At 39.2% G+C, this 15,044-nt stretch overlaps 1 protein-coding gene across 2 annotated transcripts in view; it reads left to right on the top strand.

Annotated features, from left to right (window-relative positions):
* TULP4 (TUB like protein 4) overlaps positions 1 to 15,044 on the top strand; it is a 161,947-nt gene that overhangs the window by 120,904 nt on the left and 25,999 nt on the right. For both annotated transcript variants that reach the window (XM_075035904.1, XM_075035905.1), the window contains exons 5-7: positions 77 to 257; positions 2,814 to 2,948; positions 6,886 to 7,052. In XM_075035904.1, the coding sequence (XP_074892005.1) occupies positions 77 to 257; positions 2,814 to 2,948; positions 6,886 to 7,052 (483 nt within the window). The remainder of the gene's footprint in view (positions 1 to 76; positions 258 to 2,813; positions 2,949 to 6,885; positions 7,053 to 15,044) is intronic.

Below are 15,044 nucleotides of genomic sequence, written 5' to 3'. Positions count from 1 at the left end.
TAATTACAAGATGCGTTTGAAGGAGGGTCCAGTGGCTGACGTTTGGTGGGCCTGAGGGCTGTTGTGTTATTTCCAGGTACTGTTTGGCACTGCTGATGGACAGGTTATCGTCATGGACTGCCATGGCCGAATGCTGGCCCATGTGCTCCTTCATGAGTCAGATGGCATCCTCAGCATGTCCTGGAACTACCCCAGCTTCCTGGTGGAGGACAGCAGCGAGAGTGACACGGACTCCGACGACTATTCCCCGCCACAAGGTAGTGTTGTGCGCACGTCCTTCTGTTTCAGCTTTGCAAGTGTTCACAAAGACATTTCCAACACCAGGGAGTTGTCATGCTCTACTACAACAGCAGGATGGCCGCAGTTTCAAGCTGGTAGAGGCCGAGAGATGGCACATTCCTGTGGAGGTAGCATGGGGGTTGGAGCAGAGAGCTGGTACGGGGCAGTGGGTTTGTCCCCAGCTCTGCCACCAGCCTCGCTGTGTGGCTTGCTGCAGGTCGTACCTCATCTGTGCTGCTCTGCCTCCGTTTGCACAAATGAGATAACAGCACAAAGCTCAAAGTTTTTAGTGAGGGTGAGTGAAAAACACTAGAAAGGGGCGTATCAGGTTTCACTGATAAGCAGATGTGAGGTGTTGCAACGGTCCATATGTACGGAGGTAGTCAGAGTGCACAGAAGTTAATGCGTTGTTATATAGATTCGTGTGAAAAGACACCAGTACTAGACATCGTGGAAAGTACTACATCTTTAATTTTATCTCTGTTTCATAGGATTTCTGTAATGCTCATCATTATAGTCCCATCCTTGATAGTCCTGATATAAAGAGCCCAATAAATTCCGTAGAAGGATTGGAAATGAAAAATATTTCCTGCAATTACACAGGGTAGAAGAAGAGCGACTGGAGCTGTCTGGAGTTACTAATTCCCATGCTTCAGAGCACTTTGCCAGTTTGAGGGTCAGGAAGAAATCCTTCCCTCCCATTAAGTATAAATATAACTCATTGGGTGAAATGTTTTGGTTTTAAACTCTTTGGAAATCATCAATAGCAAAGACCTAGAAGGCCTAGGTATCTATGCACAGTCAGCCCCATCCTTCTTATTCAAGTAATGCTAATATTTGTTGTTAATGCTGTTGATGAGTCTATAAGATCTAGGTAAGCTGTTTCTGTTTTCCAGTGCATAAAATCTGAACTAAAGAACTAAATTAATATAACAGTGATTGTACAATGAAAAATTTAAATACATATTAGCTAGAAATAATTCTGAATTTGCATCTTAGATCTGAACCACTGAATTGAGGACTCTCACAATTTTAACTCTAATTGGGATTCCATCAAAAAAATGTACCTTTTCCAGAATCGTGTGTATATATGTCAATATAATAAGCATATGTATTTAACAAATAATGATAGAAGATAATGTGACCATCTGGTAAAATGTTAGCATCTTTTGAAACTGAGTTTTGTTTTGGCTTTCATGCCTCACTTTTGGTACTGGGTGAGATTTCTTACCTTAGTAGGAAAGAAACAAACTTCAAATCTCCTAGCAAGCTTCTAAAGCAAGACAGAGAACAGCATTAAATTGTTTTTTCTTTTTTTTTTTTAAAACACTGATGTTCCAGCTGGAGGATGGTAAAGTTGCAGAGTACACACATGAGAACTTAAATGATCCGAATGAGCTAGCTTTTTCTGAGTCAGTCAGGGCAGGGGGGTGGACTTGTAACAAGCCTGCAAGCCTATTTTGATGATTACCCAAACATGATGTGTTTTCTTTAGAGCAGATGCAGCATAAACCTCTCAAAGGTGACAAGCCTTTGACTCACACAGACATGTAGGAAGGACTGGAAGTTTGATGGGTTTTTCTTATTAAATTTTATACACACAGAGATGCTAATTACTAGACATCTCTCTCCAAAATGCTTTCTGATCAGCTTTTTTACAAGTTGAGGAAGCAATACCACTCTTAACTCACTCTGCCATTTTGGTTGACTTAAAAGTTGCTGGCTGGACCTTGAGAGGCACTTTAGCAGGGGCCAGCAGCATCTCCTGTCAGAAACTGTAAACAAAAAGAGTTAAACAGTGAACGGTACAGATGGTGATATTGGTCATGAAGTATTTGAACAAGGGAATTTCAGTGAATGCTGAAAAACAAGCCCAGAGGAGCAGAGACTTTGCAGAAATGGTTTTTAAAGCCAGGTGTTCCATTGGGGCTCCTCTCTACCTTTGAGTGCATTGGATCCTGTTATGCAGGATGGCAAGTAACTTTACATGCTGCTGCCTAGCTCTTAACTTTTAGAATACAGTAATTTGTGAAAGGTCAGTGTGTTCTCTTAGAAGTTCTTAGAATGTCTTTATGTGATTTCAGGAGGAGTCCCCAACACTTGCCCAAGCAGAAAGTGTATCTAACAAATAGCTTTTAATGTGATTATGTTGTTGTTTACACTGGTTTTCAACTTGGGTCCCAAGGAAGCCTTCCAAAGCAGTGGTTTTCAATTTGTAGACACTTCAGGGAGTTGACAATGGAGAAGGATTGAAAACCACCACTGTATAACATAATAGCATATGCATAAATCACATTGGATATACTGCAGTAAAAATTCACAAAGTGAAAACGTTGGGGTTTCACAAAAGGAAACAAGCGAACTAGCTAAACCTGCTTTGCTTTTGCCCATAGATGTTGCAGAAATAAGCAGGTAGAGTTTGAGGCTTGGAACCACTCCTGATGGTGGTAGGCTGAAGTACAGTGCATTTCAGCCTGGATGTAATTACTTCTGGTTGTTTGCCTTTTGCTCACTCCAGAGCCTTGTTTTTGCAGATGGACCAGCTGCGTATCCAGTGCCGGTGCAGAACACCAAACCACTACTTACTGTCAGCTTCACATCGGGAGACATCAGTTTAATGAACAATTATGACGACTTGTCTCCTACTATCATCCGCTCAGGGTTGAAAGGTACAAAAGGAAACCATTTCACCCCCTCCCTTTGCTCTGTTTTTCTTGTCTTTTTAATGATGTGTGTATAGGTTATGGTTTTGCGATTGTCTCTCCTAACCCAGCAAGCACTTGGCCGTTGTTATTGCCATTTCCAGCAGTGACACCTGCTGGTGAAAGAGCAGCAGTTGGCTGATAGAGTTTTTGTGTTTTGAAAAAATGTTTCCATTTTTGAGATCATGTTTTCATGGCAGTTTTGTAGAGCAATTGCTCTGTTTTCTGGTTTTCAGCTGAATGTGCTAATACGTTTATGCTTCTTTGTGTGAATGCCTCTGCTATGTAACACTTCCTTTCCATCTTTAATTCACAAGGTCTCCTCCTATGCTTTTGGTAATCGGGTATGAATCACAATGCTGCTTTGACTCCCACAAATTTTGAAAATGTGCTAGAATTATTAATTTTCAAGAGGCAAGTTATTCTGAGAGAAGGAAAATTCCACTGATTAATTACTATACATCTTGCTAAGTGATGTGCATGAATGTTTGTACGATCAATATTCCATGTAAAATCTTTAATTCACATGGAAATTTTTACTGTTCTTACCTATCAAAAAGTCCTTTACTTTGCCAGTACTCTCAGTACAATTTACAGTGCTTTGCCTGGAGAAAAGTTTTAATTCACTGTGGCAAATAAGCACATACTTAAATATAGGTTCCATTGATTCTTTTTCATCTCCAGAGGTAAGTTAGTTTTATATTAGATGAAAAAAAATTAAAGCAAGCTGTTACAGCAGACTCTTAGCTGTTCTGTAACACTGGGATATTTTTTGTGAAAAGTTGCCCTAACACCAGCCTAGTAGTTTTGGGGTGATCCACTATGTAGGGTAGTCTTAGGAGATTAAAAAAATCACCTTTGAGGTTTCTTTTCCTGCTTCCATCTGTGTCAAAACAAGAAGCACATGGCTGTCAAAATGTAGCATCCTGGGGTAACCCTATGATCCAGAAAACTTCTTCAGCTGAAAGGACGCCTAAAGTCTGGGAAACTGGAACCAATTTAGAGAAGCTCTTGTGAGATCCACCGAGGGGTGTGCCCAGCATCTCCACAGAATTATAGTAGATAGAATAGGAGGTAGTCTTGAGTTGTCATCTAGTCTAGCTTTCAGCTAGAAACAGTAGGAGAAACAAACTCCATCTTATTCTCTGTTTAGAGTTGCATGGCTCTGTCTTGCTGAGGATGTCTGTCCTGTTTCTCTTTCCCCATTAACTTTCACTAATGGAAAAAAGATCCCTTAATTACATCACCCTCCTCTGGCAAAATACTAATGTGCAAGCTACAGTAGAAATATTTTTTATGAATTGTAAACTGGACTACATCACAGACATCAGTAGAAGAATGTGCAACATCTTACTGGATTGGGAGTATGTATGAGACAGAGAGAGAAAGGTGATTGGGACATCACTGTTGTTTTGAAGCTAGCCATTGTACAGTGGAAAGTGTTTTAGATATAACTGTCATATAGATGTAAACATTTTCTGTACCTTCTTATCAAAATTTTTTTTCAAGTGACTATAATTTTACTGGTTGTTATCACATGCAAGAATGTGCAAAAGCACCCAGTTCAAGGTCTCCATCCTCTCCAGCCACTTGGTATTCTGCTGAGAGTGGATGGTCTTTAGTATTGTGTATAAGTCTTAATTAATGTGTTTCTGTTTGAAATCTGTAAGTATTGCTTTGTGGTCTCTGCAGCAGATGCCCTTGTCTTTATGGGCTGCTGGATGAGCAGCACACTGAAAGTATTTTTAAAGCAGGCAACTATAAAACTATTTCAAGCAATACCGATATATTTTTGCTGTTCTACTAGCTTTGCATAGCTGTCATTTTACTGGGAATATTCATATTAAATTGATGCAGAAGAACATTTGCTGTTGAATGAGATACCCAAATACCAGTTCTTTTCATCCAGCTTGAACACTCCTAGAAGTTTTATCAGTTCTAGTGGAGGTCCTGAACTGTTCATTTGTATCCTTCCTTTCTTTATGCTTTTTATCTCTGTGATTCTCAGTGCACTGCTACCTGCAGAACTGCTGAAGTGCATCTACTTACTGGTGGTACTAGTTAGCTACAACTGCTACCTGTAGAGCTATGGCACATTTAGAGTGCTCTCTCTTCAAAGTTTGTTGATACACATGCCTGTAGTGGCTGGCAAGTAGTTTTCAGGGATGGCTCTGATCCCCTGATTCATTTGCAGACTGTTACCCTAGATGAAACATCCTCTGATTTCTTATCTCTGTGCTTGTGCTGAGACCTAGTTATCAGCTGAGCTATTGTACATCAAGGTTCGATAGTCATTGAAGACTCCATGTGCAGTGCAGCATGCTGTAGAGCCGTGCTGTCCCAGGGGGATGCTGCAGCCCACGTCCAGCCCTTCGCTGCCTTTGCAGCACCCTAATTCTATGAGTTTTGAGAGAAAGAAAACTCCTGGATGCAGTAACCGCTCCTCTTCCTCTCGGTATGGGGATTGACTGAAGGTTTTATCTGAAGACATGTATCCAAAGGAGATTTTTTTTTCACTTTGGTAATTGTTTAGTTAAACCAGCTACCAAAAGTGGAGTTGATCAGCATGCCTTATTGATTTCTAACCTGCCTATCGTTATATTCTCTGAGAAAGATGAATTAAATCCCACTGTAGATTACTTAGAGGGCTGAGGACTAGGAGAAAAGAAAAGGCATACAGTGCCTAGCTGTGAAAAAATTATCTTGAGGAATATGCGTCTTACCTCTGATATGTACAGAAGCATAATTCCCATGAGAAATATCAGAAAGTTGAAATAATACAAAACCATTTTAAATTGCACATAAAAGTCTCTGAAAATGACAAGTTGACAACTTGAAACAATTTTGAGATCCTTCCTGCCAACTCTCATTTCTCTCCTGCTTCTTCATTTGAAGATAGTTTCTCGCCCACAAATTTCTTCAAAAGGTTCTTGGCAGATTGAGCATCCCAGAGCACAAAAGTTTTGTCTTTACCTTCACTTTGTCTCAGCACAAAATAGCTGCCTTTCACCTCTGGTTTAAGAGTAAAAAGGTTTAAAGACTAGCTCGGTATTCCTTGCACATACAAATCTGCCTCTGAAACACAAGTAGAAACCCAAAATACTGTTTTAGTGCTCTTGAAGTGTGACAAAGAGCTGGAGGATATAAGGGTTTGAAATTAGCATCCCCCAATTAAGCTGTGGGCGTTCCTCATCATGAGGTGCCTGTAGGAGAAGTAACCGATACGTATATTCATATTCATGTACATGAGAGACTAAGTAATCCCTGTGTGCTTCTGGCAAACTCATGCTAGACAAATGAGTAGATTTTCACAAGTCAAGTGTCAAAAGAAAACCTATGACATGCAGGCCATATGTATATATGGAGAAAAATCCAAAAGTCTTTTTATTTTGATGTTATACTAAACTATAACTCTAGCTTGAGTTATGCTAAAAGTTATTTCACAGCCAGCAAGAATATGAGCCATTGCCAGATACGCTGCTTTTTTGCACTGTAGGCCTTTCCAGACAAATACTCTTTGCTGCTCCCTTAGTGAGATTATTTATCTGCGCGTTAACGTGATTCCACTTACTTACCCCAAGGATGTGCATAGGATCTTCCACATCAGTTTTAACATCTCTGATAAATTCTTGTCCTTAGGTACTTAGGAGCAACCACTGATTACATTATAGGCTCACCATAGAGAGAAAAATGGATGGTTTTAACACATTTTTTGCAGTTTACAAAGTAAAAAGAGTCCTTCTCGGAAGTGCGTATGCGGCATATTTGCTACTATTTCAATGATAAGTACTTAAGTAACTTTTGAGAGCATGATTTAGCTGTTCAAGTCACTTTACAGCATCTGGAAATGCTGGTCCTACTGATTCTAATCAGTGATTATTGCAAACCGTCTTTGTGATTTCAGATGTGGTGGTGCAGTGGTGTACACAAGGAGACCTACTTGCAGTAGCAGGCATGGAGAAGCAAAGCCAGCTGGTTGACCTCAGCAATGGTTCCCTGTTGAAAAGCGCACTTGTCAAGTTCTACAATGTGCGCGGGGAACATATCTACACTCTGGAGACACCTGTGCAGGTAGGAGGTATTTTTTAAGTTCTCAATGCTTTGCTGACATGTTTTTCCCACATTAGCTCATTGGTATAGACCTGCAATGTGAAAACGGTTGTAAAATGTCCTGAACACATTCTAAAATATAATATAGATTAAAATGCATTGTAAATATTGTTTGCATTAAGACAGACATCCAAGAGTGCATCTGATTCTAAGGCCCACTGTGCTAGGTATTGTGAAAATATATACTGAGAAACAGCCTGTTTCCCAAAATCATTGGGCAAGATAGAAAAAGGAAATTCTGTTGGTTTATGGGTAAGCGACTGGGGAGAAAACACTAGATAACTTGCTTGATGTTATAGCAGAGCCAGGAGCTGGACAACAATATTCCACGTCCAGTATCATAACTGCAAGATTATTCTCTCTTTGTTATTGCTGTAATTTTCTAATGTACAATCAGTTGATCTGATGCAATATTTTACTTTTTATGGCATCAGATGGAGAAGGATGAATCAGAAAGTCTTGTTTCTGTTCCCACCTTCTATACAGACTTCCACTGTAACCTCAGTCACGTTACTTGACAAGTAAATGTCAACACACGTTCTGTGTGCTGCTTAGGAGCACAACATACTTCATAGGTCTTTGCTGGTATTTCAGAACCCAGCTGAATGTCTCTCTACAGTTTATTTCATTTTCTGCAGAATAGGGATGAATCCATTCTGATTTCTGACTGTTATTAGTGAAACTTAATTTATAATAGCTTTGAAATCTGAAAGTGGAGGAAAATGCTATAGATGTATTTACTTAATTATGTTTAATGATGATACCATTTATTATCATTTTTTTTTTTCAGTACCCTGATCTGGGATGGATACAAAAGGATGACGTAGTAAACCAGCTGCTAAGCTTTTGTGTTTGCTTATATTTAGCATTAACCTGTGCTTATTAACGTTAGCACTCTAATTTAGATAGAATTTTTTAGTTTTGTAATGTATAAAGTAATGGTCTCTAAAGCCAACATAAATACGTACAGCGACATCTAATGCTGATTTAGGTACCTAAAGGACTTACCCATATACACAGCTCTATTGTCTTAAACACAGCCCTTTCAGCAAAGTAGCACAGCCCTTTCCTCTCTGGATCAATTCGGGAGAAAACGTATTTATACAAGTGTTGCTTATTCCCAGACCAGGTGAAAAGCAAATATTCTGTTACTACAGTATGTCCATGTTAGCTGTTGAACCAGTGTAACAGTCCAGTGCCAAGCTGTGAAATCAAATTGTGGTTTGAGCATCAGAACCTATGGGATCAGGTTGCCTCAAGGTGTGTGTGTGTGTGTGTGTGTGTGCGCGCGCGTGCAGGCTCTTCTCTTACTGCTTTGTTCCCAGTAACCTCAAATTCTCCTTCGTTTAAATACCTTCATCTCCTCTCATTCTCCCTATATGGTTTCAACTTCTTTTCCTATTTTCAGCTCTTCTTTCTTTCTGCCTAATCAGCTGGGAGAAAGCACATGCTGTGGCTGGTGTGAGGGCTAATTATTCTGCCATTATATACTTATAGGGCCACTGACAAGTCATACAGAACAGGTAACTGCCAAGTTCATACTACAGTATTTCTCATAGCGAAAATACTAACATGAGCCTCTCTGCTCTTTCCAACTGCTAATTTTCACTGAAGTTGCAGCATTTTGATATCATGGAGATTTCTTCCCCCATTGTCAACTTCAGATGAAAGGCCAACAGCTTCAGAAGTTGTAAGCCAGGTTGGACGTGAGGGATGGGGGAGTCAGGGGGTGGCAACCACCACTTAATAGCACAATCATGGAGTCTCATTTCCTTGGGAAATAACATTCAAACTGACATATTTATGTTTATTTAAAAACTGTGTCCATAAACCTGCCTAAAATTAGAGACACTCTTCTTATTAGTCAGTGTTTATTCTCTTTATTTAGTGCATTTAAATTCATATTTACTCAGCTGCAGGAGGAAGTGAGGGTTCTTTCAGAAGGACATCTGTATCTGCTCATGTGGACTTTATGCTTCCATGTATTTGAATGCTGGTCTAGCGGTATTACCAGCTAAGTGACAGGTATGCTAGAACATTGCTAAGTATTTGGTTTACTAACAAAACCAGATAAAAACTGCTGTTCCAAAAAAGTTGCTAGTAACTTTTGTTATGCTGTACCTCTGCTCCAAATATGTTTATGCAAAGACAACACAGTGAGTTAGTGGTCCCAGTAATTTGTCTGATGACAAATTCATCAGAGTAAATTAATTAGTTTTCTGTACCATAAGAATCAGCCTTGTAATGGGATTTTATAAAATTAGTCACTGGTTATTGAAGAAAAGAATTGAAGAAAAGAAAAGAATTTCCTCATCTCAAACTCTTCTGCTAAAACTGCTTCTTCTGAAGCAAGCAAATGTGTGACTGGAAAAGCACATTTATTCTAAATAAGCATTGTTCTGAATATAAAGGTCAAAAAAAGTAGAGCAGCAAGGAACATATACAGGTGCAAAACTGATTTTCCATGTGGTCCTCTGTCCCAATTCTTTGATAAAGCAGACGTCTGAAAATTTTATCACTATAATATCTTGAACTGGTTTTGTTTCTGCTGTTTGTCTGTCCTGTCTTTGGTAGGATATTCAGGAAACAAGAGATTTTATTGTTTATAACAAAACTCAGTCTAAAACTTATGTAGGATTTATATGCAACTTGGCTGGAACGTTACCTAACCTAAAGTCACTGCAAACCCCAAGGCAGAATAGACTTGGGTACTGCAGGTTACTCATCTTGATGGAACAGTCATGGATCCCTTCAAGGTGTTTTATGTGCCAACTTCTCCAGCTTTAGTATGGTTTTGGCATCCTCTGTCTCATTTGATTAACTCTCTTAAGCTCTTACCTTCAGTGTAGGATTATATAGTTCTTAAACCTAGTTTGCAGACTATAAAACCTTAGGTAGGGACACCACACTTGTTGAGAAGTATCCAAATGAATGCAGTAGCTTTGCATGAAGAACAACATTCATAAACAGAGTGGTGGGGTTGGCATAGTGTAACAGTCTCTCTTGTTCCCTGCTCTGGAGCTTCAGCCTGCCACCCTGACATGCTGCAAGAATATATTCGCAGAATATAGTGGAAAGAGCTGAAAAAGCATTGGTAAGGGTAGGGCAAATATTGAACTTCTGCTGCACAGAATCAGACTGGTTTGAACCTTGAAAGAATGATGAAAATATTTCAGAAGGGACTTCAGAAAGTCACACCAGACTTTTATCTTATTGGAAGCAGTTCTGTGAAAACTGGGTACATACCGTGACTCCACAGAGTCGATACTGGTTATTTATTTTATACAAAGAGTGTGTCTTAAAGGCTGTTGATTAGCTGATAACTATTCAAAAATATACTATTAATTTCTGTAAAATTTAGCTCTTACTACACTCACCCTTATGTACACGAACACCAACCTGATGTACCAAAAATGTGCCCAGTTCTTTTAGCCGGCAGTTTTTTCATGGTCCTGCTTTTTCAACACTTAAAAATGAGATTACAATAGCAGGCTGCCCTGCTGGTCATAATTTTTTTTATCGGAAGAATGTTACTTTCTTACATTATTTGTTAAATACTCAAAACGTTTCCCTGGCATCAAGCAGGGATGAGAATAATCAACTCATTCAAGACTGTTTTTCAGTCTTGCTAAAATTGTTTACCGGAAATGCTGCAACCCAGTTCTGTCACTTCAGAATTTCTCATCTGATGTGCAGACAGGTCTTTACTAAATCAACTAACTGTACCTGCTGTCGCTTCTGAGTGGATACAGCTGCTCCACATCTTCCCATTTGAACTTTAAACAGACGAGTCTCTGACAGGATCACTTCAAAATTACCTAACTGCCAACTTTAACAAACCTGTGAAATCTTTCTGTCTAATGGTTCAGAGTTGTGGCTTATGTTTTGGTTCCTTCTTCACTTTTCAAAATTTTCTTTTTTATATGTCCCAGAGAGGACCAGGGGAACAAGAATGTGGATTTAGAAACCCTGATGCTGATCTCATCTATGCACCTATAAGTCTACAGTAAATTTACATTAGCTTATGATTTTATACCACTGTGTAACTGATGTAAGAACAGATTAAACCTCAACCGCAATGAAGAATAAGGGTAAGAGTGAACTAAGCCTCGCATGTTCCAGAATCAGTTGTACAAGCAACAAGATTAGATGCAGAAAAACTGTAATCACATTTTTATCAGTGTAATATTTTTAAACTCTAATTCAAACTGGTGTACCAAAGGCTAAATCTTTATGGGAGAGGCTTCCAGGTGTCTTTGAGAAGAAGACCCACTTGCTCTAAACCTGCAGCTGTCAGCAGCAGCCTTCACAGCATTTCATGGGCTGCTTCTCTGCTGGAAATGTCCCGGCATCTGAATGGATAGATTTAAGATTATGTGATCCAGCAGAAACCTGGTAGTTGTGTAAAAGCTATTTTACTAAGGCCTGAGAAGGAGGTTGTAATTTTAGGTTAAATTCAGATCAAAAGGCTTTGAGAGTAGAGGCTGCCTTTTATGTTACTCAGCTGAGCTGACCTTGCTTACTTTGTCTTCATTTATTTCGCATAGAACGTTCAGGTTTGTTGCTTCTGAATTATTGTTGCCTTTCATTTATATTGCCTGAAATTAATCCTATTTAGTTGTTATTGGATGACAACAAAGCTTCAAGAAGAGTTTATTTTCTTACAGAAAGAGAAACAAGAGCAACAGCTTAGAACTAGCTGGTGAAACATTCTTCAGGTTATCAATAAGGACCGTGATATTTTCCATATAGGCCATAAGCTCCTCTCTGCCTGCTGCAGGAATGGATCATAATCAGGACTGGGAAATGGAGACACTTGTCTAAGCAAAGACTCATTCTGCTAAAATGGAATCTCATTGCTGTATTGAAATCTTAAAAAAAAGAATACTGTAGAAGCAGAGAGGATATAAGAAACATCTGCAAACAGAATAAGACTTCACTGCATGAAAAATCATATAAGGCCACAGCAGTGTAATTTCTGACCACATCAATAGTCTTTATTGCTTTTATCACCATCAATTCTTACTAGTTAATATTATTGCCACTGTAAATATGGGGAACAGAAGAATGAAGAAGTTATGTTGCTTTCCAGCAGCCATCCATGAATGCTGTGGCAGTACAGAGGTGTGCACAAGCGATTCACAAGAGCCGGGTGGGCATTGCAGCCATTTCACCTTCCAGCTTCTCTCTGAGAAAAGCAGAGGGAAAAATGTGTGTCTCCAGGCCAGCAGTCTAAAGTGAGAGCAAATAGGCAAAGTGCATCAGATTTTTACTTACCATTCACTAGATACTGTTTTGCAGTTGGGTTCTTTCTGCTGAGAAAAATCCTGCTTGTTGCTGGGCTTTCTGCCCTGGAATACCATTTTTATTTCATTACCAGTGGGACTCCCAGTGCCAGCAGACAAGGGATTAGTGCAAGCAGCAGGCAAGCCCCATGGCTCAGGATTTCTGAGCTCAAGGCAGGCAGCAAGAATCAGCTTGAACAGTGTTTTCGTTGACTGAACTGCATACAAGTGATGAAAGGTATATAAATTATGTTCTCCCCTGTAAGAGAGACAGATGAGTGAATTATAAGAAGCAACCACAGAGCTTGAGCAGGAATATCCATTCCTGCGTGCTTTTTTTAAGGGGAGTTGACAGCCCAGCTGGGAGGTACAAATTTAAGTAGATGTAGCTGATTTTCAAGCCCACTCTGAAAAAAATGGCAAAAGAGCTCCTTGTTGGCCACTTTTTGAGATGTGTTTTCAGTCAATATTTCTCCTGATAAAACATCTCTTTTTTTTTTGCTGTTTAGCCAATTATTTCTAATATATAATTGTCATAGAGCTGAATCCTATCTATGTATAGAAGTTCAAGGGTTTTTTGAGGATTTTTTTTTTCCTACATGTTTGTATTTAAACCCTGGGATTCATTCGAGTATTTATAGTTTGTGCTGAAATTTTTCAAAACCTGATGGGATTTTTATATGCAAAGTGAGATTAGAAATTATCATTAGACATTCTATTTGTAGCTTCATTTCCTTGGTCATAGCAGAAAAAAACAAGTGTGCAAACATGGAAAATAAAATTCTTCTGTGCTAGAATCTGCTTGTTCCTTTTCTAACAGGTGTAATCCAGGTATTAACTTTTTTCCTTCCTTTTTTTGCTAAACAATGCAAATAAGCGGATGCTTTATGAGGAGCAATACTTTTGCATTGGGCATTGGAGTTCAATTGTTTTTTCTCAGCAGAGTTTGGAAGGAAAGCTGTGGCCAGCTCATAACTGACTTGCTGCAGTAATTGATTCATATCCCTTGTCCTTCAAGGGAAAGGATGGGAAGCGTAGCTATTGAAAAATATTATTGGAGCAGTACATTCAAAGGTCAGGTCAGATCTGGCATTTGGGTGATCTTTTATTTCTCCAAGCCTGTAATGACAGGCTGATTTTCCCTGAATCTTATCTTAAATCTTAGCCCTTCACTGTAAATGAATTGTTGCTGGATATTAGGCTTGAGGAGTACTGGGGGACTGACCATTCCATAGAAGGCAGCGGCAAGGTGTGTCTGGTGAATCAGTAAGCAAAAACAAACCAGTATGGTAAAAGCGTTCTTTGATAAGATTGAAAATATTAAGATTAAAATGTGAGATGTGTGGGGAGATTAAATGTACAAATGCAGGAGTAGAAATGTCGTGATTTATGAACACTTGTAGGTAGTGCATGTGCGCATGTGTATTTAAACATGCACCCACTTACATGTTTACATAAAAATACATAAATAGAATATAAAGGAAACAGACATTCAGAAGTTTACAAGATGGCTGAACTATGGTTGCCTATTGGGAAACTGTGGTGAAATCACGCAGTGAGGCAAAGTCTTTTGACTTCTGACTTTCTTCTCTTCCCCAGCTCCACAGTGCTGTGTTGCCAGAGGTCTCACTCAGTGTTTCAAAGCTTCTGAAAAATGTGTTTCTTGGGAATATGTTTAAGATTGCAAAGTTTCTTGCACTGGTGCTGTCTGCATCTCTGCTGTTCTCTGCATGCAGTGGTAACCTGAGGAGAGAATTAGTTTCATTTGACTCTATTTGGATGAACAGAGACCTATCTGGGTGTGATATATTGGGTTATAGTAGCTGCAATAGTAGACTTCATGGTAGGGCTACCTGGATGTGCTGTATTGGATTATGATAGCTGAGATATTAGACTTCTCTTCGGTGTTTAACTCTATGCAATAAATAAACATTTGTGTGCTAAGTCACATACTTGTTTGTTTTCACTGTATTTATAGGTAAGCTTTAGTTGATGCAAGGTGAACAGAAGGATGCAGTTTGTATCCCACAGTAACGCCCAGGTAGATAGTTCTACCCATGCTGGGTTTCAGCCTTTGGGGAAATCAGGGTCACTTCTACTGGTGCCTTTCTCAGACTGCCATATAATAGATGTGGCAGATACCTAACTTGTGTCAGTGCCTTTTCAATTGCATTTATTTTGCAAGCAGCTTGAACTGTCTCATTACTGCCAGGCAGTATGAGGGCTGAGCCACTCTCTCAAATCATGAAAATACCAATCAGTAAGGGATACTTTAATTGATCACTCATCAAATTTAAGGCTCTGTCCCACAGATCATGCTAATGACAAGCCATGTAATAATTATTGATGGTATACAGAGGATTTCTTATTTCTTTTGAAATTCTTCACTACAAAATGCCTTTAGCAATGACTGTGAAAATCACAAGGTTCACATATTGCTGCTTTCTGTTTGCATATCAGGCAGCCTGAAGGTTTGTGCCTCCGTGGAAGTGTGTGTGTGTGTGTGTGTGTGTGGTGGTGCCTAGATGTAATGAAAATGAAGCTTCTTCATTCCTCCCACTTTAAAACTAATATTTTCCTTGAGATTTAAATATAGCATAAGATGACATAGGAAGAAAGATCTTTTCTCTGAAAAAGTTGTTTCATCCAACCCTTTATCTTGATGATA

Source organism: Buteo buteo, chromosome 9, assembly GCF_964188355.1.
Source record: "Buteo buteo chromosome 9, bButBut1.hap1.1, whole genome shotgun sequence".
Taxonomy (NCBI): Eukaryota; Metazoa; Chordata; class Aves; order Accipitriformes; family Accipitridae; genus Buteo; species Buteo buteo.
Note: the sequence above shows the minus strand (reverse complement) of the source record. Positions and strands in the feature narration are given on the sequence as shown.